At 58.3% G+C, this 25,994-nt stretch overlaps 6 protein-coding genes across 6 annotated transcripts in view; 4 read left to right on the top strand and 2 right to left on the bottom strand.

Annotated features, from left to right (window-relative positions):
- Positions 1-635: 635 nt before the first annotated feature.
- Positions 636-8,847, top strand: ACA1_254890 (serine/threonine protein kinase, putative; the record flags this gene model as incomplete). The annotated part of the gene is made up of 31 exons (XM_004367610.1): positions 636-690; positions 789-882; positions 989-1,142; positions 1,253-1,399; positions 1,523-1,703; positions 1,812-1,998; positions 2,044-2,159; positions 2,296-2,442; positions 2,552-2,631; positions 2,770-2,973; positions 3,145-3,245; positions 3,351-3,613; positions 3,717-3,756; positions 3,842-3,945; positions 4,070-4,207; positions 4,332-4,428; positions 4,573-4,738; positions 4,813-4,929; positions 5,012-5,170; positions 5,308-5,458; positions 5,587-5,792; positions 5,904-5,970; positions 6,048-6,134; positions 6,468-6,658; positions 6,764-6,852; positions 6,929-7,175; positions 7,276-7,523; positions 7,615-7,943; positions 8,039-8,244; positions 8,341-8,440; positions 8,525-8,847. The coding sequence occupies 31 exons, from the start codon at positions 636-638 to the stop codon at positions 8,845-8,847; spliced, it is 4,794 nt and encodes a 1,597-aa protein (XP_004367667.1).
- Positions 8,848-9,333: 486 nt separating this feature from the next.
- On the top strand, positions 9,334-14,337 carry ACA1_254880 (Ankyrin repeatcontaining protein; the record flags this gene model as incomplete). Its single annotated transcript, XM_004367609.1, is given in 16 exon segments — positions 9,334-9,451; positions 9,572-9,602; positions 9,760-10,957; positions 11,123-11,283; positions 11,407-11,531; positions 11,625-11,748; positions 11,892-12,190; positions 12,385-12,514; positions 12,528-12,558; positions 12,579-12,710; positions 12,809-12,992; positions 13,131-13,294; positions 13,437-13,592; positions 13,716-13,881; positions 13,968-14,100; positions 14,217-14,337. The coding sequence occupies 16 exon segments, from the start codon at positions 9,334-9,336 to the stop codon at positions 14,335-14,337; spliced, it is 3,273 nt and encodes a 1,090-aa protein (XP_004367666.1).
- A 440-nt stretch (positions 14,338-14,777) lies between these two features.
- ACA1_254870 (chitinase Chi60, putative) lies at positions 14,778-16,556 on the top strand (the record flags this gene model as incomplete). The annotated part of the gene is made up of 8 exons (XM_004367608.1): positions 14,778-14,807; positions 15,032-15,118; positions 15,186-15,325; positions 15,463-15,647; positions 15,730-15,819; positions 15,964-16,112; positions 16,214-16,301; positions 16,411-16,556. The coding sequence occupies 8 exons, from the start codon at positions 14,778-14,780 to the stop codon at positions 16,554-16,556; spliced, it is 915 nt and encodes a 304-aa protein (XP_004367665.1).
- Positions 16,557-17,383: 827 nt separating this feature from the next.
- On the bottom strand, positions 17,384-18,969 carry ACA1_254860 (phytanoylCoA dioxygenase; the record flags this gene model as incomplete). The annotated part of the gene is made up of 7 exons (XM_004367607.1): positions 17,384-17,468; positions 17,582-17,654; positions 17,780-17,844; positions 17,943-18,036; positions 18,137-18,221; positions 18,305-18,571; positions 18,838-18,969. 7 exons carry the CDS (start codon positions 18,967-18,969, stop codon positions 17,384-17,386), a joined length of 801 nt encoding a protein of 266 aa, XP_004367664.1.
- Positions 18,970-19,375: 406 nt separating this feature from the next.
- Positions 19,376-23,290, bottom strand: ACA1_254850 (trehalose synthase; the record flags this gene model as incomplete). The annotated part of the gene is made up of 17 exons (XM_004367606.1): positions 19,376-19,524; positions 19,634-19,913; positions 20,001-20,132; positions 20,246-20,374; positions 20,492-20,587; positions 20,672-20,825; positions 20,917-21,091; positions 21,320-21,420; positions 21,534-21,598; positions 21,670-21,808; positions 21,924-21,982; positions 22,134-22,238; positions 22,393-22,489; positions 22,611-22,685; positions 22,828-22,875; positions 23,007-23,173; positions 23,285-23,290. The coding sequence occupies 17 exons, from the start codon at positions 23,288-23,290 to the stop codon at positions 19,376-19,378; spliced, it is 1,977 nt and encodes a 658-aa protein (XP_004367663.1).
- Positions 23,291-24,136: 846 nt separating this feature from the next.
- ACA1_254740 (actin subfamily protein) overlaps positions 24,137-25,994 on the top strand; it is a gene marked incomplete at both ends in the record, with an annotated part of 2,470 nt that continues 612 nt past the window's right edge. Inside the window, 8 exons of the mRNA XM_004367605.1 lie at positions 24,137-24,182; positions 24,262-24,437; positions 24,507-24,553; positions 24,682-24,832; positions 24,976-25,039; positions 25,144-25,284; positions 25,547-25,634; positions 25,778-25,896. Coding sequence (XP_004367662.1) covers positions 24,137-24,182; positions 24,262-24,437; positions 24,507-24,553; positions 24,682-24,832; positions 24,976-25,039; positions 25,144-25,284; positions 25,547-25,634; positions 25,778-25,896 — 832 coding nt within the window. The remainder of the gene's footprint in view (positions 24,183-24,261; positions 24,438-24,506; positions 24,554-24,681; positions 24,833-24,975; positions 25,040-25,143; positions 25,285-25,546; positions 25,635-25,777; positions 25,897-25,994) is intronic.

The following is a 25,994-nucleotide window of genomic DNA, read 5'->3' as shown; positions in this document are numbered from 1 at the left end:
AATTTACGAATGTTGGCTGCGCCATTGGTGGGTGCGACGAGCTGCTTCGTCTCCAAACACAGCAAACCGACACAGAACACTCACAAACCAAAACAACAAACGTGATTGCGATGGATGGCGGCAGACGACTGGCCCCGCTTCTTCTCTTGCTCTTCGTTCTCTCACAACTTCGTACGTGCCCCCCCCCCGACCTTGATCATAGCCCCGGCCGGCGCCGTTTCGTTAAAAAAAACAATTAAAAAAAACAAAAAAACTGACGCCGCATGCAGAACCCGAGGCCGACGCGCTCGTGGGCTCCGGAGGGCAAAACGTGGCCGGCCTCATCACTTCCTGGGGCAGCTCCTATCAGTACGCTCGTGTGCTCTCCCTTAGCTGTTTTTATTACCAAAGTGGCACTTCGTGGTCTCTGCCTCCCGTTTCCCTTGGGTCCGCCGGCGTGTGGCCGATCTCGTTTACGCGACTGAAAGGGAAAAATTGCGCGCCGCGCGCCTGGCGGCCATTGGTCGATTTCGTAAAATAGTTTACATATCTTGTGTCGCCTGATCATGGTTTTCTGGTTTTTCAGGTTCTCACAGGACGATGTGAAGGTGACTTTCGCGCCCTCTACGGCCTATCAGGCTGCCTTGGCCTACTTGATGGGCCAGGTTGACTTCCCCTTCACCGAGGACGCCCTGCCCGTCGAGCAGCTGGGTACGTTTGTTGTTTATGCCGTTTATTTTTTAATTAATTTTATTAATGTATTATAATTATTCTTTTAACTCCTATTGCGATTGGGCCTACACACGCAGTTCCCTACAACGGCACACAGTTTCCGATGTTGGCCAGCGGGCTGGCGCTCATCTACAATCTGCCCAACACGACCCTCGATCTCGTTCTCAACCGGTACCATTTCACAGGGGACACCGCACACGCACGATCCCACACGCACCACCGCACACGCACACGCACACAACGGCTCATTTTAAAACGGCACGCGTTGTGGCGGCAGAACGGTGCTTGCGGCGATCTGGGTGGGCAACATCACCATGTGGGACGACGTGGCCATTCAAGAGCTCAATCCCGACATGGTCGCTGCCGGAGAGCTGCCCAACAAGAACATCACCCTGGCCTTTGACACGTTCGGCGTTCTCGATCTCACTGCCGTGCGCGCCTCTGTCTTGTGTCTTGAGTCGTGTGTGCGTGTGCGTGTGTGCGTGCGGGCCAATGTGCGTGGTATGCGGTGATGAACATTTGTTGCACTCGCGATCTGCAGGTGCTCACGAGTGCGCTCTGTCGCTTCAGCGCTGATTACTGCGCGGAATTCATCAACGCCATCACCCTCATCGAAAATATGGAGGTCACCCAACGCGGCATGGCCATCCCCTTCAACCACTCGCAGGACCGCCTCTTCTTCGTCCAGGTCCGCCCACACCCATCAAACAAATGGCAACTCTTTATTTATTTTATTCTAAATTATATTTGCAAATTTTCGTTTTTTGGTCAAATACAAACATTAATACTGTTCTAAAAAAACGACGAACAGGAAACGCCGTATAGTATGACCTACAGCGGTTTCAAGGAGGCCATGGACTCGGGCCTGCACCAGGTGCTGATGTACAACAAGGCCGGCCAGCTGGTGAGCCTCAACCTCGACAGCGTCCGGAGCGCCATGGTGGACCAGGACAACTCCACCACCTACTCCATTGCCCTCTCCGACGCCCCTGGTACGCCCTGCCTATCACGTGCGACTCACAAAACTTCACCGCACACACTCACATTCTACCGCACACAACCGCACACGCACACACACGGACCGCACACACAACCTGCAGGAGAGAATTCGTGGCCGTTGTCGCATTTCGAGTTCCTGACGTTGGCCAACAACAGTACGGGCGCGTTCGACTGCGGGGACGTGCAGGACCTGCTGGCCTTCCTCTCGTGGGCGCAGTTCAACGACAAGGCGTCGGAGGTGGCCCAGAACGAAGGCTACGTGCCCCTTAGCAACCACTTCAGAAAACGGTACGCGCCGCACACGCGCGCACGCCGCACACGCCGCACACACAGGCTCATGTTCCGCTTTAGAGTGTTCGATTCGCTGTACAATATTACGTGCCACGGCAAGCGGGCCTTCAACACGGCGGTGCTCCTCGGTGGTGGCGGCTCTTCGCCCACCTACCCCAGTACGCCTCCCCACCCTCCACATTCTCAGCCCCAGAGTGTGTGTGTGTGGTGTGGTGTGTTGCGTGTGCGCTTGTGCGGTGGTGGTGCGTGTGCGTGTGCGGTGTGTGCGGTGTGCGCGGTTGTGTGCGTGTGCAGTTGGTTCAGTCACTGAACGGCTCCCGACAGAGTGGGCCAGCGCATTTGAGTCGAGCACCTTCCTGCTCAAGTACTTCGCATCGACCGACGCGCAGGCACTCACCGACTCACTCGAACTCAACGTCGACTTTGGCGCCACCAGCTCCTGTACGCCACTCTGTGTCCACCCTCGCCACCGCACCCTCCGTGTCAACTGACACAGAACACGACGCGACACGACCAACGACACGACACACGCATTATTTGGGCGGCGCAGACAAGCCCGGTGACGACCTGACCGATCCTGACCTCGGAGTGCTACCGGTGGTGGCCTACGCCATCGCGCCCGCCTACAATGTGCCCGCACTGAGTGGCCTGGTCTGTACCTCCCCCGCGAACAGTCTCAATCGCAGCTGTGATCTGGCACTCACTACTGGCCTGTGTCGTGTGTGTCGTGTGGTGGTCTGTGTGTTGCGCGCGTGGCATGTCGTGCAGACGCCCACGCTGGTGTTCGATCTGCAGACGGTGTCGGACATACTGTACGGGCGCATCACCAAGTGGAACCACGGCAACATCAGCGCGCTCAATCCCGGCGTGGCGCTGCCCAACGCCGACATCCGCGTGGTCGTCACCACCGATGCGGCGCTCGAAAATCTGCTCATGACCAACGCCCTCGCCAACCGCGTTCCCGATTGGACGGTACTTGTCTCTCTTTTCCTCACTACCTCGAACCATACCATGCTCACGCCAGTGTCGTGCGTGTGGTGCGTGTGTCGTGCGTGTGTGTTGTGTGCGTGTTGTGTGTGTGTGTGTGTGTGTCGTGTGCATGTTGTGTGCGGTGCGGCCTGAAAGCTGGGAGCTGACCTCCAGGTGATGTATCCGGTGGTGGGCGATCCCCTGACGCTGGACTTGGCACCCAGCTATGTAGCCTCCACAGCCGCCTCCACTGACAACACCTTCACCTTCTGGAAGTACGCCTTATGCGTGTGCGTGTGCGTGTGTGTGCGTGCGTGTGAGGGTGTGTGTGCGGTGTGCGGTGTGCGGTGCTGCCTGACAAGGTTGCTTTTACAACTCAGTTACTACGAGCTATACCAAACGCGAACAATCAAGATCGGACGAATGATCAACGCGGCGGGCAGCCCGGTCGCGGCCGATTCGCAGTCGGTCGTCTCCGCCGTCGACGACTACGTGCAGGGCCGCGTGCTCGCCCAATCGCCCGGCGCCGTGTTAGGCGAGGGCGCGGGCAGTTGGCCGGTGACGGCCGTGGGAAACTTCCTCGTACACATTGACGACACCGTGGACTGCAACAAGGCCCGGGCCTTAACCGAGTGGCTCTACTGTACCCCCGACTCCCACGTCCGGCCGAAGTGATTCATCGCCATTTGCTAACCACCGCACACGCACAACCGCACACGCACACGCACACGCACGACGGCACACAGGGAGCCAGACGTCGACAGCGGCATCGGACATCGCTACGCGGTACGACTGCGTGGATGCCTCACATTCCACACAAAGGAGGCGGTGACTGAAGCTTGCTTTTTGGTTGTTGTGTCGACGTGCGCAGGACGGGGGCGACGGTGGCGGCGCAGTCGCCGCTGATGTACAAGCGGATGCTCACCTTCATCGCCAGCCTCACCTGCGACGGTCTATTCACCAGCAGCATTCACGGTACATCATTGTCATGAACCATAAACACCGCACACGCACACGCACCACCGCACACGCACCACCGCACACGCACACGCACAAGCACACGGGGCTCAGCAACGAACGGCGTTGTATTGGGGGGCAGGCTGCGTGTGGGAGGGCACGCTGTGCGCCAACGAGGGCCAGTGCGTCGACGGCCGGTGCAATTGCAACAGCGGTCGCGCGGGCGAGTTCTGCGAGAGCGAGTCGTCCACCTCGGACGCCCTCATCATCGGCTTGACCGGTACCTCTCCACAGATTACTCCTCCGCCCGCATTCGGTTGAATTTATGTGAAACTGACACAAGCAATCGCGCATCGCGCCGCACACGCACGCACCGACCGCACACACCTTGATGGGTTGTACAGTCGGGCTGGTGGTTCCGGTGATCGTGTTCTGTGCGCTGCTTCTCTTCTGCCTGTTGCTCGCCTTCGCTCTCTACGTGCGCCGGAACAGGCGACAAAAGTATGCACACAAATAATAAATATTATAATAATACTACAATAATAATAATAATTAATTAATTAAGGACATAAAATAGACAATAAATTCACAATAAGTAATGAACAAATATTATTTCTTATTATTCATAATTATCAATTATCATAGGGACGAGTGGGAGATCGACGTGAACGAGCTCGAGTTCGGGGAGCAGCTGGGGCAGGGCGGGAACGGCCAAGTGCACAAGGGCCTGTGGAAGGGCACCGAGGTGGCCATCAAGATGATGACCGCCGACCAGGTCACCCGCGACATGGAACGTAACTTCAAAGAAGAGGTACGCGCATCCACCCACGTGTGCGGTGTGTGCGGTGTGTGTGCGGTGTGCTGACGGCTGATCCGCCCAACAAGGTGCGCGTGATGACGGCGTTGAGGCACCCGAATGTGGTACTCTTCATGGCGGCGTGCACCAAGCCGCCCAAGATGTGCATCGTCATGGAGTTCATGGCCCTCGGCTCCCTCTACGACGTACGCCCCCTTCCCGTTCCACATCGCGAGCCTTGCCTCATGACACGTGTGTGTCGTGTGTGGCTTGTGTGACGGACGACAGTTCTTGCACAATGAGTTGGTGCCGGCGGTGCCGTTCGGGCTGGTGCTCAAGCTGGCCTACCAGGCGGCCAAGGGCATGCACTTCCTCCACTCGTCGGGCATCGTGCACCGCGACCTCAAGTCGCTCAATCTGCTCCTCGACAACAAGTGGAACATCAAGGTAACCGCACGACACACGACACACAACTCACGAGGACACACGATACAGACAATCGCACACAACCGCACACACACGCACACACGCACACGCACCAAAATGTCAGTACACACAACATGACCCTAACCGCACACGCACAGGTGAGCGACTTTGGGCTGACCAAGTTCAACGAGGAGGTCAAGCGGAGTGGCAAGGGCGGCAACGTCCAGGGCAGCGTCCACTGGACCGCGCCGGAGATCCTCAACGAGTCCGTCGACGTCGACTTCATCCTCGCCGACGTCTACTCCTTCGGTACTGCCCGTGTCGTGTGTGTGCGTGTGCGGTGGTGCGTGTGCGTGTGCGTGTGTGCGTGTGCGTGTGCGTGTGCGGTGTGCGTATGCGTGTGCGTGTGCGATGTTAACGGGTTTGGTGTGACGCAGGGATCATCTTGTGGGAGCTGCTGACGAGACTGCAGCCCTACGGCGGTATGAGCCCGGCGGCGATCGCGGTGAGCGTCATCCGAGACAACCTGCGGCCGCCGCTGCCCGAGGAGGGCGAGAAGGAGGCCGACGGCGCCAGCCACGAGTACAGGGAGCTCCTCACCAACTGCTGGCATCAGGACCCCACCGTCCGGCCCACCTTCCTCGTACCTCACCCAACCTTTTTTTCTTTTCATTTATTTATCTTTTTATCTTTTTATTTATTTATCTGGAGTGTTAATAATATTTATTTATTTATTATTGTTGCGCGTGGGCAGGAGGTGATGACGCGGCTGAGCACCATGTCGGGCGAGTCGGCCTTCACGTCCAAGTCTTCGTCCTCGAGTACGTTATGCGATAGTGTGATTGCTATATATATAGAAATGTATTTACATGCTAACTCAATGATTATGGCGGAGCAGGCAAGATGGGAGTGAGCCACCTATCGAACGGTTCCTGGAGCTCCGTGCCCCACTTCAGCAGTTCCATTCACACCTCAGAGTCCTCCAGTACGCATGACACGACACGACACGACACGACACGACACGACACGACACGACACGACACGACACGACACGACACGACACGACACGACACGACACGACACGACACGACACGACACGACCAATGACACGACACGACCAACGACACGACACGACCAACGACACGACACGACCAACGACACGACACGACCAACGACACGACACGACCAACGACACGACACGACCAACGACACGACCAACGACACGACCAACGACACGACCAACGACACGACCAACGACACGACACGCACATCAATTGACGCTGGCCGATGACTAAGAATGGTTGGCGCGCGCGGTCAGGCAATTCGTCGAATGGCGGCAAGGCGGCGGGCGCGGCGGCAGCGGGCGTGGTTCCGCCCGACGGCGAGGTCACGATCCTGTTCTCCGACATCACCCGCGCGGCCTCTCTCTGGGAGTTCAACGCCGCCGCAATGAAGGAGGCCACGCTCCTCCACAACCAGCTCCTCCGTTCGCTCCTCAAAGAACACCAGGTACGGCTCACAACTATAACATTCCTCCAACATTCCTCTCTCTCGCGCTCTCTGGCGTGTGCGGCGTGTGCAGTTTTTTGCTGACAATGGCACACGCACGCGCAGGGCTACGAGGTGGTGTTCATCAGAGACAAGAACAGCGGCGAGGGCTCCTTCTGCATGGCCTTCCAACGCACCTCCGACGCACTCCAATGGTGCGTGTTGTGTTGCGTGTCGTGCGATGTGTGTGCGTGCGTGTGTGTGCGTCGAACTCACGCGGTGTGTGCGCAGGTGCATGGCTGTGCAGCAGGAGCTGCTGAAGGCGGAGTGGCCCGAGGCGCTGCTCGACCACCCGGGCGCGGCCGAGGAGTGGGGCGACGTCGACGACCGGGTCATCTTCCGCGGGCTGCGCGTGCGGATGGGCATCCACGTCGGCCGGCCCCGCATGGTGCGCGATGCCATGTCCCGCCGCATCGAGTACATCGGACCTGTCGTCAACGCCGCCGCACGCATCACCTCCGTCGCCCACGGCGGACAGGTCTGTTCCCACCACACGCGCACACACACGCAAACGCACACGCACACACGCAAACGCACACACACACACACGCCGCTGACACGTTGTTTTGGTTGCATAGATCCTGTTGTCGCAGGCGGCGTATGAGAAGGTGAAGGACTCGTCGGCCGAGCTGGCGCGGGAGAAGAACCGGTTCGCGTGCCTGGGCCGCTTCGAGATGCCCGACGCGGTCGACGCCCGACGGGCCAAGGTGTGGGAGATGCGGGTCGCGGGCCTCGAAGGCCGCTTCTTCAACGGCGTCGCCCGCAAGACCGGCGGCGCCGACGCCGACGACAGCGTCGACAGCGAAGGCAACCACAACAGCTCCAGGTATCTAACTTTGTTCTTTTTCTTTTTAACAATTTAGTTACTAACCGCACACACCGCACGCACGACCGCACACACACCACCGCACACGCAGAAATGAAGATGATGAAGACGGTGATGATGGTGATGACGGGGCGGAGATGGAGGAGAACGTGGGCGAGCAGGGGATGATGTTCAAGGAGGACAACTTCCTGACGTCGGCCAACCTGTGCCGGTGGGTGATCGACTTCAAGGAGATCCAGCTGGGCCGGCAGGTCGGGCTCGGGTCCTACGGCGTCGTGTTCAAGGGCCGCTGGAAGGGCGTCGACGTCGCTGTCAAGAAGTTCGTCAAACAGAAGCTCGACGAGCGGCGCATGCTCGAGTTCCGCGCCGAGATGGCCTTCCTCTCCGAACTCCACCACCCCAACATCGTCCTCTTCATCGGTACTCACCGCACACACACACACACGCACGCACGCACGCACCGCACGCACGCACCGCACACACCACACGCACTGATGGTTGATGGCGAAATGCAGGCGCGTGCGTGAAGCGGCCGAATCTGTGCATTGTGACGGAGTTCGTGAAGCAGGGTTCGCTCAACGATCTGCTGATGGACTCGAGCGTGCGGCTGCCGTGGAACCAGCGCATGCGCATGCTGCGCTCGGCGGCCCTGGGCGTGAACTACCTCCACTCGCTCTCGCCCTGCATCGTCCACCGCGACCTCAAGCCCTCCAACCTCCTCGTACGCCGCACACATCTCACCGCGCACGCACACACCAAACCGCACACGCCATCATCAGGCGACCGCACGCGTGAAAGCTAACTCGCTGGTGATCAGGTGGACGAGAACTGGAACGTGAAGGTGGCGGACTTCGGGTTCGCGCGCATCAAGGAGGAGAACGCCACCATGACCCGCTGCGGCACGCCCTCATGGACCGGTACGCAAGCACACATGCACTCGTCAACCTCTTCCATCGCCGCACGCACACACTCACCCGTGTGCGGTGTGTGCGGTGTTGCAGCGCCGGAGATCATTCGCGGGGAGAAGTACTCGGAGAAGGCCGATGTGTACTCGTTCGGGATGACGATGTGGCAGATGGCCACGCGCAAGCAGCCCTTCGCCGGGCGCAACTTCATGGGGGTCTCGCTGGACGTGCTCGAGGGCAAGCGGCCGCAGCTGCCCGCCGACTGCCCGCTGGCCTTCGGCAAGACTGTCAAGCGGTGCTGGCATGCCAAGCCCGACAAGCGGCCCTCCATGGACGAAGTGCTCATTGTGCTCAACCAGCTCACTGGCGACCACTCCCTTGAAGACCACGATGGCGACTCCAGCATCGTCCTCCCCTAACATTCCCTGTAAGCCACCAAGGAAAAATTCTTCTAGTCCAAAGGACACTCATTATCATGGCCCATGACCACCTTCACTTGCCAACATCACCTGTGTGGGCATGTGAGTGTGTGCAATATTCATCAAAGCACTGTGCAAAATACAATCAGAAGATGACCCTGCACAGCTGTGATGTTGGTGCTGTGTTTGGTGGGTAAGTGAATGGAGCCAAAGTGACAACTGGGGACCCTGGTGTGCTGGCATGAGGGATGTCTGAGGAAGCATGGAACAGTAAACTGCAGTGCTCTTCCACCCTGTCTGCCATGACCTTTGGTAGGACCCACAAGTATGTTGGGCTATCCATTGATGTTGAAGAATCCAGTGAAGCTCGATCAGTCACCCCCTGTGTGCCACTAGCTGTCCGCAAAAATTCGTACGAAATTAATTATGAAGGCAGTCACCCTTGAGACAACTGAACAAACTGGTATTGATTGATTGATTCCATCCATGGAGGCCAGCCAACAGCCGAGACCGAGGGTGGCCGCCCTCATGGCCATCTTTGCTCAGCCTGCGGGCTCCCATTCCACAACTACAACTCCGAACTCGCCCGCCCCTGGCCCTGCGAGTGCCCTCTCACCGCGCACGGCCAGGCTGCTGGGCGTGACCCCCGCAGGCGACACCATCAAATCTCCCCCCACGACTACTAGTAGTACCACACCCCCGCGAACCACAACCACAACCGCAGCTCCAGGCTCGTCGTCGCCCATCTCTCCACGGTAACCTCCCTTTTTTTATGATTTCACTTTATTTATAAATAAATGTACTCAAATATTTCTTAGCGGCCACCTAGGTTATTCATTTATCTATCAAAATATATTACTCATCTTATTTATCTCCTTATTTTTATTCATTTATTTTTAATTATTTTTGCAGAGGCGAAGTGGGGGTGAACACGGGAGGAGGAGCAAAGCGACCGCCGCCGCGACCGCCGCGGGTGCGCCGCAGCCAGAGCCGATCGGAGGACTTCTCGGCCTGCCCTCCGCCCGGCTTCAGCCCCGTCACCCTCGAGACCGCCCAGTTTGGTGCCGGCGGCGGCACTGCGCCGAGCGGCACCGGCGGGCCCGTTGCAACCGCCGGAGCGCAGCCGAAGGGCCGGAGCCGCCGGCGCTACGGCGGCGGCAGCAGCGGCCGGCGCAGGCGGCGGTACGGCAGCCGGGCCGGCCGCGGCTCGGGCATTCTATCGGACGGCGAAGGCGACAGCGACGCGGAGGAGAGCGACGACGTCGACGACGACAGCGTCGACAATAGCGAAGACGGCGACGGCGACAAGAATGAAGACGACGACGAGGCCGAGCTGATCTTCAACGAGGAGGACGAGGCGATTCACGTGCACAAGGCCTACAGGGAGAGCATGCACCTGTCGGTGTGCCCCTCGCGCATCGCCGCCGCCACAGTCGTGGGCTCGCTGAGCGAAGACAACCTGAGCCTGGTGGCGGGCAGCGCGGCTGACAAGACGACAACCCAATCGGGTGGTGGCGCCAGCAAGGACGGCAGCAAGCCAAAGGAAAAGGAAAAGGAAAAGAAGAAGAAACGCGCGATGACCTTTGGTCAGCTGCGGACGCTGCTGACGCACCACAAGGACACGGGTGACCGGCACGGCTCCAAGGGCAAGGTGGGCTCGGAGGAGCGCGAAAAGGAGAAAGAACGAAAGCGAGGCGAGAAGGAAAGAGAGAAGAGCGAACGCGCGGCCAACAAGGCCAACGGCAGGACACGCAAGGACCTGCACGCCACCACCGCCCCGGCCCACCATACGTCGACGTCGTCTTCTTCGTCGTCGTCGCCAGCAACGTCGCGCCAGGCCCTCACCAGCAGCCGATCGCCGTCGCACTCGCGCAGCCCGTCGACCTCGTCGCCATCCCACTCGCGAAGCCCGTCGCTGACGTCATCCGTGTCGCCGGCCACGTCATCAGCGTCGACGTCGCTCGCGACCGAGGCCCACCCGTACAAGAACCACGCCGGCCAGACGCCGCTGCACATCGCCATCGACACCTTCGCCGAGCGGATCGGCAAGGGCCGCGACGACGAAAGCGACGACCTCGAGACCGTGTCAGCCGTCATCGACGATGCCAAGGTACGTGTTGTGTGCGCATTGTGTGCGCATTGTGTGCGCGTTGTGTGCGCGTGTGCGTGTGCGTGTGCGTGTGCGTGTGCGTGTGCGTGTGCGTGTGCGTGTGCGTGTGCGTGTGCGTGTGCGTGTGTGTTGCACTCGGTTTGGCTGACGAACATTGGGGTGTAGGAACGAGGCTACCTGGACGAGACGGACGGGTCCGGATGGACGGCCCTGCACTGCGCGAGCTACAAGGGCAACTGCCGCCTCATCACCCTCCTGCTCAAGAAGGGCGCCGACCCGTGCATCGCCACTGCCGAGGGCACCACCGCGCTCATCTACTTCCTGCGGTACTCACCTCCGCCCATGTGTCGTGTGTGTCGTGTCGTGTCGTGTCGTTTCATGTGTGTCGCGTGTGTCGTGTGTCGTGTCGTGTCGTGTCGTGTGGTAGCTGATGTGTGGTGCGAGTGTAGGTATGGTGGTGGACTGCGGGAGATGGGCACCAAGGAGGACGAGGAACCGGAGGAGAGCCTGATGACGCTCCGCAAGTTCATCGAACACGGGGCCAACCTCAACGCCCAAAACAGCAACGGCGAATGTACGCCCACCACCCACCAACTCATCGTTGTCGTCACCCTCATCGTCGTCGTCGTCGTCGTCGTCGTCGTCATCATCATCATCATCTGTACAGATCCGTTGCATTCGGCGGCGCAGAGCGGCAAGGCCAAGCACGTGGAGATTCTGCTCAACGCGCACCGAGGCAAGAAGGGCAAATCCACCCAGCCCAAAGCCGTCGACCCCAACACCCTCAACAAGTACCCTTCTTTCTATTTATTTATTTATTTATTTATTTATTTATTTATTTATTTCGTAATGTTTGTTTTATTATGAATGTTTTTGATTTCCCAGAATGTCCAGTTTATTTCTTTTTGAAAAAACATGCTGACGTCATGGTCAGGTGGGGCGAGACGTGCCTGCATGTGGCGGCGCGGATGGGCAACACAAAGGTGGTGCGGCATCTGGTGCGGCACAGCGACATCGACGTATCGATCGTGGGACCCGACGGCACCGCGCGCGAGGTGGCCCTCAAGTACGGCCACCGGGGCGTCATCGAGCTCATGGGCGGCCGCGGCAAGGACGGCTACGGCGACATCACCCTCCACCGCTTCACCTCCGCCCCCGACCTCGCCAAAATCGTCGCCTGCCAGCGCCTCGTCCGCAAATGGCGCCGCTACCGACGCAGCTTCCACTTTGCCGGTATGTCGTGTGTGGCGTGTGTGTCGTGTGTGTCGTGTGTGTCGTGTGTGTCGTGTGTGTCGCGTGTGTCGCGTGTGTCGCGTGTGTCGCGTGTGTCGCGTGTGTCGCGTGTGTCGCGTGTGTCGCGTGCGTCGTGTGTCGTGTGTGCCGTGTGTGCCGTGTGGTGCTGACCAGGTCGTTGGTCGACGTCGCAGTGCAAAGCTGGCGGAGCCGCTACGAGTCGACGCCGCTGAAGAAGCGGTTCAGGAAGGTGCGCGAGATTGTCGACAATCAGGCGCGCTACACCGACAACCTCCGCAAGATCCACCTCCACTACTGGGCGCCGTTCCGGGCCGAGGCCGAGCGACGCTCCGGCGGCAGCGGCGGCGGTGCGCTGACCGAGGCGCAGGTGCGGGACCTGTTCGGCAACCTGGACAAGATCCTGACCCTGGCCGAGGGCATGACCGCCGCCCTGCGCGAGCGGGTCAACAACCTGCCCGACCACCACGACCAGCCCATCAGCGACAGCTTTGTACAATATGTACGTGCGTGTGTGCGGTCGGTGTGTGCGGTCGGTGTGTGCGGTCGTGTGTGTGCGATTGTGTGTGTGCGGTCGTGGGCTGACTCCGAAACGTGTAGATTCCAGCGCTGAGCCTGTACAGTGGGTACTTCCGCAACTACGACACGGCGACGGACACGCTGCGCATGCTGGCCAAGCAGGACTCGTTCACGCAGTTCCTGCAGACGATCAACAGCGACGAGGCGGGCGCCGGCGCCGGCAAGACCTCGTGCCTCCACCTCGAGAGCTTCCTCATCATGCCCGGTACCGCCTCCGGCGCACTCACGCAACACGCGCGCTTTGCTCACCGCACACGCATGATCGCACACGCCATCGCACACGCATGATCGCACACGCATGATCGCACACGCACACGCGCCACCGCACACACCGCGAGAACAGTGCAACAGATCCCGCGGTACATCTTGCTGCTGGAGGACCTGAAAAAGATGACGACCTACAGCAAGCACGTCGAGCTGCCCCACACCCTCGAGGCGCTTCAGGCCATGAAAGACCTCGCCGAGCGCATCAACACCAAAAAGGGCTTCTCCCTCGCCATCGAACTTGTACGTAGGCGTGTCGTGTGCTTTGTGTGTCATGTGCTTTGTGTGTCGTGTGTTTGTGTGTCGTGTGTCGTGTGTCGTGTGTGTCGTGTGTCGTGTGTGTCGTGTGTGTCGTGTCGTGTGTCGTGGCTGATTGGGGGGTCAGGTGGCGAAGGTGCAGACGAAGCTGCTGGGGCTGTACGAGCCGCTGGTGACCAACGAGCGACGATACGTTCACGAGGGCTGGTGGACCGCCGCCGAGGACCCCAAGCACCTCATCCAGTCTCGTCTCGCGCGACACCTCGCCGGCGCCAAGAAAGAGGTAACACCCAACCGCACACACACACACACCCAACCGCACACACACACACACACCCAACCGCACGCGCGCCACCGCACACACCCAACCGCACGCACTGACGCACACACGCACGCACGCACACAGGTGGGCAAGTTCTACGCGTTCGTGTTCAACGACTGCTTCGTGCTGGCCAAGCCGACCAAGGACAAGGAGGCCAAGCCCGAGGACGCCTTCTACCAGTTCGTCTCCCTGACCAAGTGGACCTCGGTCCAGAGCCAGTTCTTCCCCGTCACCTGGGGCAAGCACAAGGGTACCCTATCACCGTGTGTGCGGTGTGCGTGTGCGGTGTGTGCGGTGTGCGTGCTGACGTGTCGTTGGCCTGTGCGGCGCGCGCAGACGAGGACGTGCAGGGGCTCAAGGTGAAGAAGACGGCGTCGGGCGCCAAGACGAAGTGGCTGCTGGGCGACAGCAAGTACCAGAACGTGCTCTGGCTGGAGAAGCTCCGGACCCTCAACGATGCCAAGGACAGGTAACACACACGACACACGACACACACGACACACGACACACGACGCGACAGCAACACACGACGCGACACGACACACGACACGCGCTTATTTTATGTTTGCGTCGTGGTGGTGGCAGCCAATTCGGGCACACGCAGCAGCTCAGCCGGTCGATGATTTACCTCACGCAGAAGGGCGAGAGCGCGCTCAGCCTGCTCCACAAGAGCCAGCAGCAGCTGGACGACGTTGCCGATCAGTGAGATCATATCGAAATTTCCTATTTATTTACTCGATTATAACATGAATACTCAAACCACATGTGAAGGCTTAGAGTGCTCTTCTCGGCCATGGCGGCCTGATGGTGTAGGCGTCTGAGTAGGGGTACTCGTAGCAGATCTTGTCCTGCTGCATGAGGACCTCGATCGACTTGCCCACCTCGACGCTGTAGCGGTTGTCCACCGTCTCCGTGTCTATGGTGATGATGATGATCTTCTTGTCGGTCACGGCGTCGTTGACGGCCTCCACCATGTCGGCGTCAGTCTGCCTGAATAAATCGTCCGCCAATCCCTCAGCCACGAAGGTTTAGTTGGCAGTGCCCATTGGTGCATACAGGCCAGTGGCAAGTGGCCAAGAACTAAAAGCCACCAGCTGCGTTGTGGTTGTTTGTTTTACTACAACACTTCCAAAGAGTACGACGGCCATGCAGCAGCGCAAGTCCCTTGGTGCCCTGGTGGGCCTTCTCCTTCTTGTGGGTCTGGTGGCCTCTTCCTCCGCCCAACAACGCCAATTCTCTGCCTATTTCCAAAGCTGGTCTGACCACTGGGTACCAACATTGCTACCTATTTACTGATTTCATGAATTCATTTATTTTAGTTTTACCCCTCAAGAGTAAACACAATGCGTCATTATTTTTATTTTAATTAATTTACATTTTCTTCTTTTTATTCTCTGCAGGTCTCCAACGGTGCCAACAGCGGCCTAGCCCAGTTGCCGGCCTACGCCAACGTCGCCCTGGTCGCGTTCGCCCAGCCCAGCTGCAGCGTACGCCGCACCACCGCCAGCCCAGAGCGCAGCTAAACCAAAACTAAACTCACACCTCACCGCGTAGTATGGGGGCAACCTGAACCTGGCCGGGACTGGGCTGAGCTTTTCGTACGACGGGTCCACGCTCAAGCAGGCCATCGACGCACTCCGCCAGCGCAACCCCACCACCAAGGTCATGCTGGCCGTCGGCGGCGCCACCTACACGTACCACCTACACCCAGCGCCCCACCCTCGAGTGCGAATAATCTGAAGAGTGTACACGCGCGTGTGCGTGTGCGATGGTGTGTGTGCGTGTGCGTGTGCGGTCGGGTGTGCGTGTGCGGGCGTGTGCGTGATGGCAGGGATTGGAGCGCGTTGAACGCGAGGGCGATCGCGAATCTGGTGAACGACTTTGGATTCGACGGGGTGGACATCGACTACGAGCCCTCCAACCCGAACTGCCAGCGGATGGGCGGCACCGTGCGCTGCGGCAGCGACGCCAACTTCATCTCCGTCATCGACCAGCTCCGCGGCGCACTCCCCCAGGGTACTCCGCCACTACTGCCTGCCTCACATGCCACTGTGTGTTGGTCACGCGTGTGCGTGTGTGTGCGTGTTGTGCGTATCAGGCCAGAAGCTGATCTCCATTGCCGCGTGGAGTGTGGGCGCCTACGGCACCGGCAAGTTCTACAACGCCCAGCCAATTGCGGCCGACACTGGTAAGTGTTGCCCAATCACTTTTTTTTTGCTCATTTTTACTTGTCATATGGTGCAGTGCAACCCACCAATCGGAAACCTGGCTATTTTATATATTTATATATGCATTTATCTGCATTGTTGGCTTGTCGCTTGTGAACCGACAGGGCTGCTGGTGAACCCGCTGGCGGCCCGCGGGAACAAGATCGACCTGCTCAACGTGATGAGCTACGACGCCAGCAACGCCTACGACCCGGTGGTAGCCCTGACCGCCTACCGGGCCATCTACAGCGGCCAGATCAACATGGGCGTCGAGGTACCTCGAACTACTAATCCCCCTCGAGGGGCTCGTGGCCACGTCAGCAGCCTGGAATGTGGTCGTTGCATTCCTTTTCACAACGGTTGTGGCACTCGCAGGTGCCGCCGGAGGCCTGGGGCGGCCATGTCTACACTGTCGACGCCATCAAGCGCCTCGGCAAGGCTGTAATGAGCGACTCCAAGGCTGGTAAGATATTTTTATACTATATACGACGATCGGCGCCGGCGGTTCGTCTTTAGTTCGGGGCTGTTCAGAATATGTTCGATATGTTGTTGGCTAATGTAATGTGTTGCAGGGATGATGTTGTGGAGCGTGCAGAAGCAAACCAACCAGGCGACGTCGCCGTCGTACCCGAGCGCCAACCTGGCGGCCACCACCATTTGCCAGATACTGGGCCTCCCCAGCTGCTCGCAGCCCATCAACCCCTTTGCCTCCTCCTGAAGATGGCAGCAGCAGAAGAAGAAGAAGACAATGTGATGATGGTGGTGTCTGTCTCACCAGCTTTGGTGTAGAGTAGGTTCACACAGCGGGCAAGCCGTGCAGGCGGCGGTTCTCGCTTGCAGCTGGCGCACTGCTGGTGCTGGTTTGATCGCGTTGCGGGCCGTCTGCGTCGTCTTGATGATGATGATGGGTGGTGAGGGGGGCGGGCACGGGGGCGGCCAGGGGCGGGTTGGGACGGGCTGGGGTGGGGCGTGTGGCGTAGTGGTAGGCCGCGTACGTGAGGCCCGCGGTGCCTGTAAGTCCCACGGCCACGGTGGTGCGCGGCGAGTGGCGATACGCTGCCGTCACTGATTCCATCCACAAAGATTGTGTTGGATTCCATTTCGCATTCAAATTCACAGATTGGAAGAAGCATGCTACATCCAAGGAAGATGATGGTTGTTTGGTACCGACGGGGATGCAGGCGGCTCCAGCGACGCGGACCAGGGAAGGCAGCTTGTGGCGCAGAACAGGGATCATGTGGATGAGTGAAGATGCTGTGCAGCAGTTGTTGATCTTGGCGAGATGGCGCGAGTCTTGTCTAACATCTTTTCAGCGCGGGTTGCTACAGCGCTCGACAGACGACTCGCAGAAGAACTGCCGAAAAGGTGCAGAAACGGCCCCAAGTAGAAGATGTAGAAGATTGAAGATGAAGCAAATGATGAAGGACCGCGTGTAGGGGCTCACTTGTTCATGTGAATGTGCAGAGCAGCCAGCTGACCGCTCGAAAGATAATGAAGGCGATGATGAAGCAAAATGAGAGAGGAGAGAAAAGTGTGTGGGGGGTCTTAGATCTTGTAGGAGTAGTCCTTGCCCTCCTCCCTCTCGCAGTCGGGCGGGAACGACTGCCTCTTGTCCTCGTAGTACTTGCTCCTGTTGGGTGCGTGTCATTGTTTGTTAGGAAAACGCACACGCACACACGACACACGACACGACACACACTCGCTCAAAGCGAATGGTGGACGGTGTGATGGTAGTAGTGGTACCTGTAGTCGCCCTCCTTCTCCTTGGAGTAGGTCACGTAGAGCACGCGGCGGGGCTTGTCGCTGAGGTTGGGCGCTGATGATAAATAAATAAATAAATAAAATACATTTATAATTATAAAATAAAATAAAATAAATTTGTGAGTTCAGCGAACGCGACCGAGAAGAAGAAAGAAGAAGCGTTCACTCATTCATTCGTACCCGAGCGGTGAGGAACGTAGGAATCAAAGAAGACGATATCGCCCGGATTGGTTTCCAGAGGAATCCTGGGCGAGAAGAGAACGATGATGGTGAGAAGAAGAGCGAAAAAAGAATGAAGAAGAATGAAGAGGAGGGGGGGGGCAAGAGGGAGAGGAAGGGGTACCATGTGTACTTGTCGACGAGCTCCTGCGGCACGGCCTGGAACTCGGGACCGAGGAGGCCCTTGTTGTGCTCGCCCGCCACCACCTCGAGGCAGCCTGATGGGAAACAACACCAGCCGTGTAAGCCAATCACTGCACTACGCGACGCGACACGACACGACACACACTCACATGCGCGCGCTAGATGGCAACGCACCGTTCTCCTTGGTGGCCTGATCGATGTTGACCATGATCGAGATGTGCAGGCTCTGGCCGTACATCCACCAGCCCGCGGCGTGATCCTGTGTGCGCACACGCGTGTGTGTGGTGTGTGTCACGTTGAGTAATCGCACACGCACACACACACACACACGCACACACGCACCTGGTGAGGCTCGAAGCCCTCGCCGCCGGGGTACTTGAAGTTGATCTTCTCCTTGTGGAGGATGGCTCGGTCGCCGTTGAAGAGCTGGGTGACGAGGTGGAGGAAGCGCTCGCCGTTGAAGGCCTCGTTGAAGCCCGCGTGGAAGTCGAAGAAGTTCTCGAGCCGGTGGAGCAGCCGACGGCCCTCGTCGTCCTGGCGCACCGACTTGGAGAAGTACATCATCCACTTGCCGGGCGTCTCGGACCACGTCTCCACATCAGCGGTCCACTATCAGATGAGAAATGATGAGAAGAGATCAGCATTGACGATCACGATGGTCGTCGTCGTAAGTTAGCATTGTAATTGATTTTGAATCGAAATTCAATGTAAATGCAAAAATTGAAATGGTGCTACACGATGGCATGCCATAATCTCAGAAACTTTGTACATAAACGAAAACAAATCCAAATTCAATGGTAATGGGCGCTATAAAATTGGCTTTATAGAGATGAGAAAGAGAGAATTGGGTGATTGATGGTGGGTAAACAGCGTACCTTCTTGAGATTTTCGATTTGCTGGGGCGTCCAGAAGTCCTGGGCCTTGATGTAGAGGAAGCCGTCGCGCTTCCACGATTCCAGCTGCGCCGGCGTGAGGTCAATCAAAGCCGTTTCGTTCTCGGTCGCCATTTGGTTTTTTTAAAAAGAAAGAAAACAAATCTATCGAACAAATCGATGGAAGATGGATGGATGGAAGAGAGAGAAGCCTTGAAAAGAGAGCCCCGGGCGTCGTCCGATCTTGATCTGGTCAACACAACACAAAGACCAGGCGACGAAAAAAACCGGCCTTTGCGGGCGAAAGCCACTAGTCGCGAAATTTCGACCGCTGGCCGGCGAACGGTCGCCCCGCAACCAATCGCGTTTTTTTCTTTTCCACTAATTAAACCACGTATTTATTAAATCTCGCGACCAATTGGTCCGCAATGTGATCTATTGTCGGGCCTTCTTTGGCGCGGGCACCTTGTGCAATGTCAGGTCGAGCGTGTGCGGCGTGTGCGGTCGAGCGTGTGTCGTGTCGTGTCGTGTCGTGTCGTGCTTAGAAGTCGAAGGCCTGGGCGATGTTGAGCCAGAGGAACTGGTAGGGGGCGAGGCTCGCCTGGAGCACGCCGTCGACCACGGAGTACTGGATCGACGTCAGGATGTCCACAAAGTAGGTCAGCCCCTCGTTATTCTCCGCGTTGAGAACTGTGTGTGCGGTGTGTGCGGTGGTGTGTGCGGTGGTGTGTGCGGTGTGCAAGAATGTTAGAAATGCAACACGCGAAAATGAGTGTGTGCGGTGTGAGCGCCGCCGTACGGGTGCCGCCGAGGGCGAGCTCGTGGGGGTGGGTGTGGGTCGGGTTGTCGGCCTCGGGCGCGGGCGGGGTGTCGCCGGCCGGCAGCGGGATGGCGACGTCGAGCGGGCGCGAGCTGAGGTTCGACACGCACAGCATTTTGTCGAACGACGTCGAGCGAATGTAGGCCGCCACGCGCTTCTCCGCGCAGTCGATCCAGTACAGCGTGCCCGTACCGAACGACGGGTGCTTCTTGCGCGTGCGCACCATGTGGCTCACCGCATGGAACAGCGACCCCGGCTCCTGTCGGTTGAAGGGGGCGGTGGGGGCGTGAGGGGGTGAGAAAGGGCGACGGAAGGGGGCGGGTGGGGGCGGGTGGGGGCGACGTACGGCGTACTGGGAGTCGACGTTGACGATGTCGTAGCCGAAGGTCTCGTCGTTGACGACGGGGGCGTAGAGCTTGGTCGAGGTGGAGAAGCCGCCGTTGGGCTCCTTCGCCTTCCACTGCATCGGCGTGCGCACCTGCGCTCCACCCCAACCCAACCCACGCACACAACTCAACAAACCGCACACGCGCGCGACACACGCACGACCGCACACGCCGCACACGCGCGCAAGGGAATGAGGGGCCGTACGCCGTTGCGATCGGGCAGCCAGATGTTGTCGCCCATGCCGATCTCGTCGCCGTAGTAGAGGATGGGCGAGCCGGGCAGGGTGAACAGCAGGCTGTACGCCAGCTCGATCTGGCGCCGGTCGTTGTTCATCTGTGCGACCGCACACGACACACACACACGACGACACGACACGCACCGCGTGAGCTACAGGGTCGCTCGGCATAAATGGTGGTGGTGTGGGGGGGAACTGTGCCGCTCGGTTCGTACCAGCGGGGCGAGGCGTCGCCTGATGCCGAGGTTGATCTTCATGCGGGGCTCCGGCGCGTACTGCTCCCACATCCACTTACGCTCCGCCGGTGTCACCTGTCGACCACACCACAGCAGGTGAGCTCGGGAGGGGGCGGGAGGGGGCAGGAGGGGGCGGGTGGGGGCTGGGTGGGGGCGGACCATCTCGAGGGTGAGCTCGTCGTGGTTGCGGAGGAAGGTGACCCACTGGCAGTTTTCGGGGATGAGGGGCGTGTCGGCCAGGATGTCGCGCAGGGTGGTGCTCTCCTCGCTCCGGATCGACAGATAGATGCGCGGCATCACCGGGAAATGGAACCTGCGCGTCATGTGTGTGCGTCGTTCGGAGTTAAAACCGCACTCACCGCGTGTGCGCACACGCCCACCGCACACACGCGCGCGTGCGGTACCCCATGTGGAATTCGTCGCCTTCGTCGCCAAAGTACTTGCGGACGTCGATGGGCGGCTGGCAGGCCTCGGCCAGGATGACCCGCCCCGTGTAGTTGTCGTCCAGCCACTTCCGCATCCGCTTCAGGAACACGTGCGTCTGTGGCAAATTCTCGCAATTCGTGCCCTCCTCCTCGACTGTCGTGTGCGTGTCGTGTGCGTGTCGTGTCGTGCGTGTCGTGTCGTGTCGTGTCGTGTCGTGTCGTGTGTCGTGTGTCGTGTCGTGTCGTGTCGTGTCGTGTCGTGTCGTGTCGTGTCGTGTCGTGTCGTGTCGTGTCGTGTCGTGTCGTGCATGTGCGTGTCCGTGTCGTGTTCCACCGATTAAGAAAGAAAAAAAGGAAAAGAAAATGAAAAAGAGGAGCGTACAGAGGTAGGGGACGGCATCGACGCGGAAACCGTCGACGCCGATGTCGAGCCAGAACTTCATCACGTCGAACATCTCCTGCTGCACCTTGGGATTCTCGAAGCTGCCCCACCGCACACGCACACGCACACGCACACGCACACGCACACGCACACGCACACGCGTGAGTTTCACCGCACGACACGACACACGACACCTGGGCTGGGGGAGGCGCACTTAAGGTCGGGCTGCGAGGAGTAGAATCGGTGCCAGTAGTACTGTCCCGCCTTCTCGTCCCACGTCTGCCACACCCGCGAGTGTCGTGTCATTGTGTGTCGTGTCGTGTGTGTCGTGTGTGTCGTGTGTGTCGTACCCAGTTGGACTCTTCGGTGTCGATAAAGATGATGCGGGCCTCGTTGTACTTCTTGGGGTCGTCGGTCCACACGTAGTAGTCCCGGTAGGGCGAGTTGCGGTCCTCCCGCGCCATCTGGAACCACTTGTGGTCCGCCGACCTGCGAAGATCGCACGCACGACACGACACACGACACGACACACAACACGACACGCGGCTCGTGTCAGTGACGAGGCAAAAGAAAAATTCGAATCGGGCCGGGTACGGGGGCGTACGTGTGGTTGGGCACAAAGTCGACGATGACTCGCATGCTACGCTCGTGCACCGCATTCACCTGCGCCAAATAGATAAATAAACGTGTTGTTAAAGACAACGTGTCGTGTGTCGTGTCGCGTCGCGTCGTGTCGTGTGCGTGTCGTGTGCGTGTCGTGTCATGTGCGTGTGCGTGTCGCGTGGCGTGTGCGTGTCGTGCACGTGTGGCGTACAAAGGTCTTGAAGTCGGCGAGGTTTCCGTAGTCGGGGTGGATGTCGACGTAGTTGGCCACGTCGTAGCCGTCGTCCTTGAGCGGCGACGGATAGATCGGCAACAGCTGTCGTGTTTCATTCGTGTGTAGTGTGTGTGTGTGCGTGTAGTGTCGTGTCGTGTGAGTGTCGTGTCGTGCGCGCGCGCGCGTGCGTGTGTGCATGCGTGTCGTGTCAGTGCAAGGAATGCAAGGAATGCGATCGAGAGAGAGGGGAACGCACCCAGAGGCAGTCGACGCCGAGGGAGTGGAGGTAGTCGAGCTTGGAGGTGAGGCCCACCAGGTCGCCATGGCCGTCTCCGTTCGAGTCGCAGAACGCCCTGTGCCCCGCACACGACACACAACGCACGACACACGACACACGACGCACGACGCAACACACACGTACGTTGTGAGATTGGGCGAAGGAGCAAAGCTGTGGGGTGAGTGAAAACGCATTACCTGACGTAGACCTCGTAAAAGACCGCCTCCTTGTACCAGTACTTCTTGTCGCCCGGGAAGGAGACCTCGTCGTGGCTGCCCCCCCCCGCACATGAGGCACGACACGACACACGACACGCAACGCACGACACACGACACACGACACACGACACACGACACGCAACGCAGCACGACACACGACACTAAACGCAGAACACAAGGTGGTGTGCGCACGTACACGGAGTAGTCGGGCAATTCGGTGTTGAGCTGTTCGGGCTTGCCCTGCCTGTTGCGTCGCCCCCCCCCCCAAGTGTCAAAACGAAAGCAAAGAGCGAAAACGAAAGCGAAAGCGGAGAGAAAGAACGAAGAGAGACGAAAGAGCGAAGAGAGAACGAGACGGGAGGAAGGGGTTCATACAAGTTGTGGAAGTCGGCGACGAGGCCCTGGACGAGGGAGTCGCGGCGGGTGAGGACGACGCCCGAACCGCTCATGGCGAGGGAGCTTCGGCGCCGCATGAGCGGCGGAATGGCGCTGGCCACCTCGGCGGGGGCCACCACGCTCGTGGCTTCATCTTGCGTCGACGTCTGCAGATCCGATCCAGTGCGCCCACCAAAAAAAAAGGAGTAGAAATAAATAAATATCAAAAAAAAAGTAAAATGTAGATGGGAGGTTTGCGAAGAAGAGGGGAAGTGTACACTCATGTTTATATATCTTCGTATTTATATCTAATGTCTCTTGTTTGGGAAATAAGAAGCTGTGTTGTGTGCCTGGGGTGGGGCTCTCTGTGAGGGCTGGAGTCTGCGGGGTGACGGAACACACACGGACAGAGGCCAGTGGGATGACGTGTTGTGGAAGGTGCGAGTTGGGCTGGCGTGCCCTCTGGTAAGTCCCCTGCTTTTCCGCTTGAGATTTCCACCAGCCCTTTAGGCATGCTTGCCATGCCTTGGCGAATTCTGTGGAATTTTGCCTGTTCTTCTACCACTACATGAAACAAATTTTATGAACCAAACCAGTGCTTGTCTGGAGATGACAAAAGAAGAGGAGGACACAGAACAACAGCTATGTCCTGGTGGCTGTGCCCAAGCACTTTCCACCCTGTTTAACTTGGTGTGGATGAAAAACAGCCAAATGCCTTTTTTGTACAGATACTTGATTTTTGTGCTAAGCAAAAAGGGTCACTGACCCTTTTTCATGAACACTTGGTTTGAAGGAGGAGCTCCTGCTTGCACTGTTCCATCAGTCCTGCCCCAATGTGCTCAGTGAGATGCTTGTTGCAACAATAAATAAATTTCACAAGTTTGTGGAAAACAACAAGGAAATTCAGCATGAAATGATTTAGTGCTCATTGTGTGGATTGCATCTATCACCCAAGTGCCCATGCACAACCACAATTTTGGTCAGCCTGAAAACAGGTGGCGCTGGTAAACAACCTTGTGCACAGAGTTCAGATTTTTCTGAGGCGAGGAAACTCAAGCAATAACCGCAACAATAAATACGAGGAAACTCAAGCAATAACCGCAACAATAATTATTTCTCGCAAGAAGGCAATGGCGGCACTGGTCGTCGACTGTGGCGGCTCTGCACTTCGCGTTGGTACCATCATGCCCGCGTTCCTCCCGTGCCCCCCCTCCGATTAGTGGTAATATCTGATAATAATAATTTCGGTATTGAGGTGTTGGTGGCGAGGCTCTGCCGCGCCTGGTCATGCCCTCGGTGGTGGGCCAGCCGCGGAAACTACAAGCCACTACCACGACCGCCCAAACGGCTGCCTCGGGCTCGAACGCGTGCGAGCTGGCATTCCGCGCCCAGGCCCTCCAGAACCGAAGCGAGTACACCATCAAGTACCTGGTACGCCCCACCTCCACCACCCGTAAGCCACCACTTCATTCCTTTGCCAACGTTCTGGGCATCGTCTAGATGTACCATGGCGTGGTGTCCAGCTGGGAAATGGCCGAGCAACTGTGGTACGTTCAATGCAACAACAACAACAACATTGTTGCTACACTCGTTCTACACGATGTGCGCAAAATGTTGGTAATGTTGGTAAATGTGGGGGTACGCATGTGTGGCGGTGGAATCTATGAGTGAGTAGGGGCGCCGCGTTCACAGAGATGAAGGTGGAGACGGAGGAGCATCCCGTGCTGCTGGCCGAAGACCCGCTCGTGCCGTGCGTCAGCCGGGAGAAGGCCGCGCAGGTGTTCTTCGAACACTTCAACGTGCCCGCCTACTACGCCGCCAGCCAGGTCCCTCCAAACATTTTCTTTTATTATTATTTTACACAATTTATATTTCCTTTATGTTCCATGTTTACATTTATTTCATTTTTTATTAAAAAAACAAACCAACACACAATCAGACAGCGCTTGCGCTGTTGGCCAGTGGCCAGCGGCGGACCGGGCTCGTGGTGGACATCGGCCAAGACAAGACCAACGTCTTAAGCGTCTACGAGGGTTCGTTACCATCATGGCTGATCAGTGTGTGGTCACGCGTCAACCATTCATTTTTTGGATGCTGTGTCGTGTGTCGCGTGTCGTGTGTGTCGTGCGCGATGCAGGTCACACGTTGCGTTATTCGAGCGGGCGGCACCAGCTCATGCCCATCGGCGGGCTCGCGTTGACTGACTATTTCATGCAACTGGTTAGCGACCCCAAGGAACACTCCTTTGCCACCACGCGCGAGCGAGACCTCCTCAGAAGTGAGTGCATACACGACACCGCACACGCACACGCACACGCACACGCACACGCACACGCACACGCACACGCACACGCACACGCACACGCACACGCACACGCACACGCACACGCACACGCACACGCACACGCACACGCACATCCAAACTCACACGCACTACACCACACACACACACACACACACACACACACACACACACACACACACACACACACACACACACACACACACACACACACACGGTGCACATGCCAACATGACAGAGGTGAAGGAGCAGGTCTGTTTCACTTCACTACACTACGACGACGATCTGGCGATCCTCGTCAAGCAATCTCAAATCAGGCTCGCGGGGTACGATTCGTAAGACGGTCTTGGCGTACGACGCATCAAGTGCGTCGTCTTGCGTGTCTTGTTGCGTGGTGTCGTATTGTGTGTTGCGTGCTGCGTGCCGTGTGTCGTGTCGCGTCTCACGGGTTCGTCGTGTTGGTCGACAGACCGCGATGGGGCAACCTGGCGGGTACCTATCTCGATAACCTGCCCAATGAGGTCCTGGAGCGCATCGACCAAGTGGCCGATCGCAACGAGATCCGTCAGCGAGTCAAGCTGGGCGACGGTACACTCAGACCCTCTCATCATTAGCATTCCTCCTTCCGGAGGCGTCAGGCGGGGAAGAAAGTCGTCACATCCACGTGTCCTGTGTGCGATTTCTTG

The sequence above is a fragment of the Acanthamoeba castellanii genome, assembly GCF_000313135.1.
Source record: "Acanthamoeba castellanii str. Neff unplaced genomic scaffold scf7180000084768, whole genome shotgun sequence".
NCBI classification, from domain to species: domain Eukaryota; phylum Discosea; order Longamoebia; family Acanthamoebidae; genus Acanthamoeba; species Acanthamoeba castellanii.
Note: the sequence above shows the minus strand (reverse complement) of the source record. Positions and strands in the feature narration are given on the sequence as shown.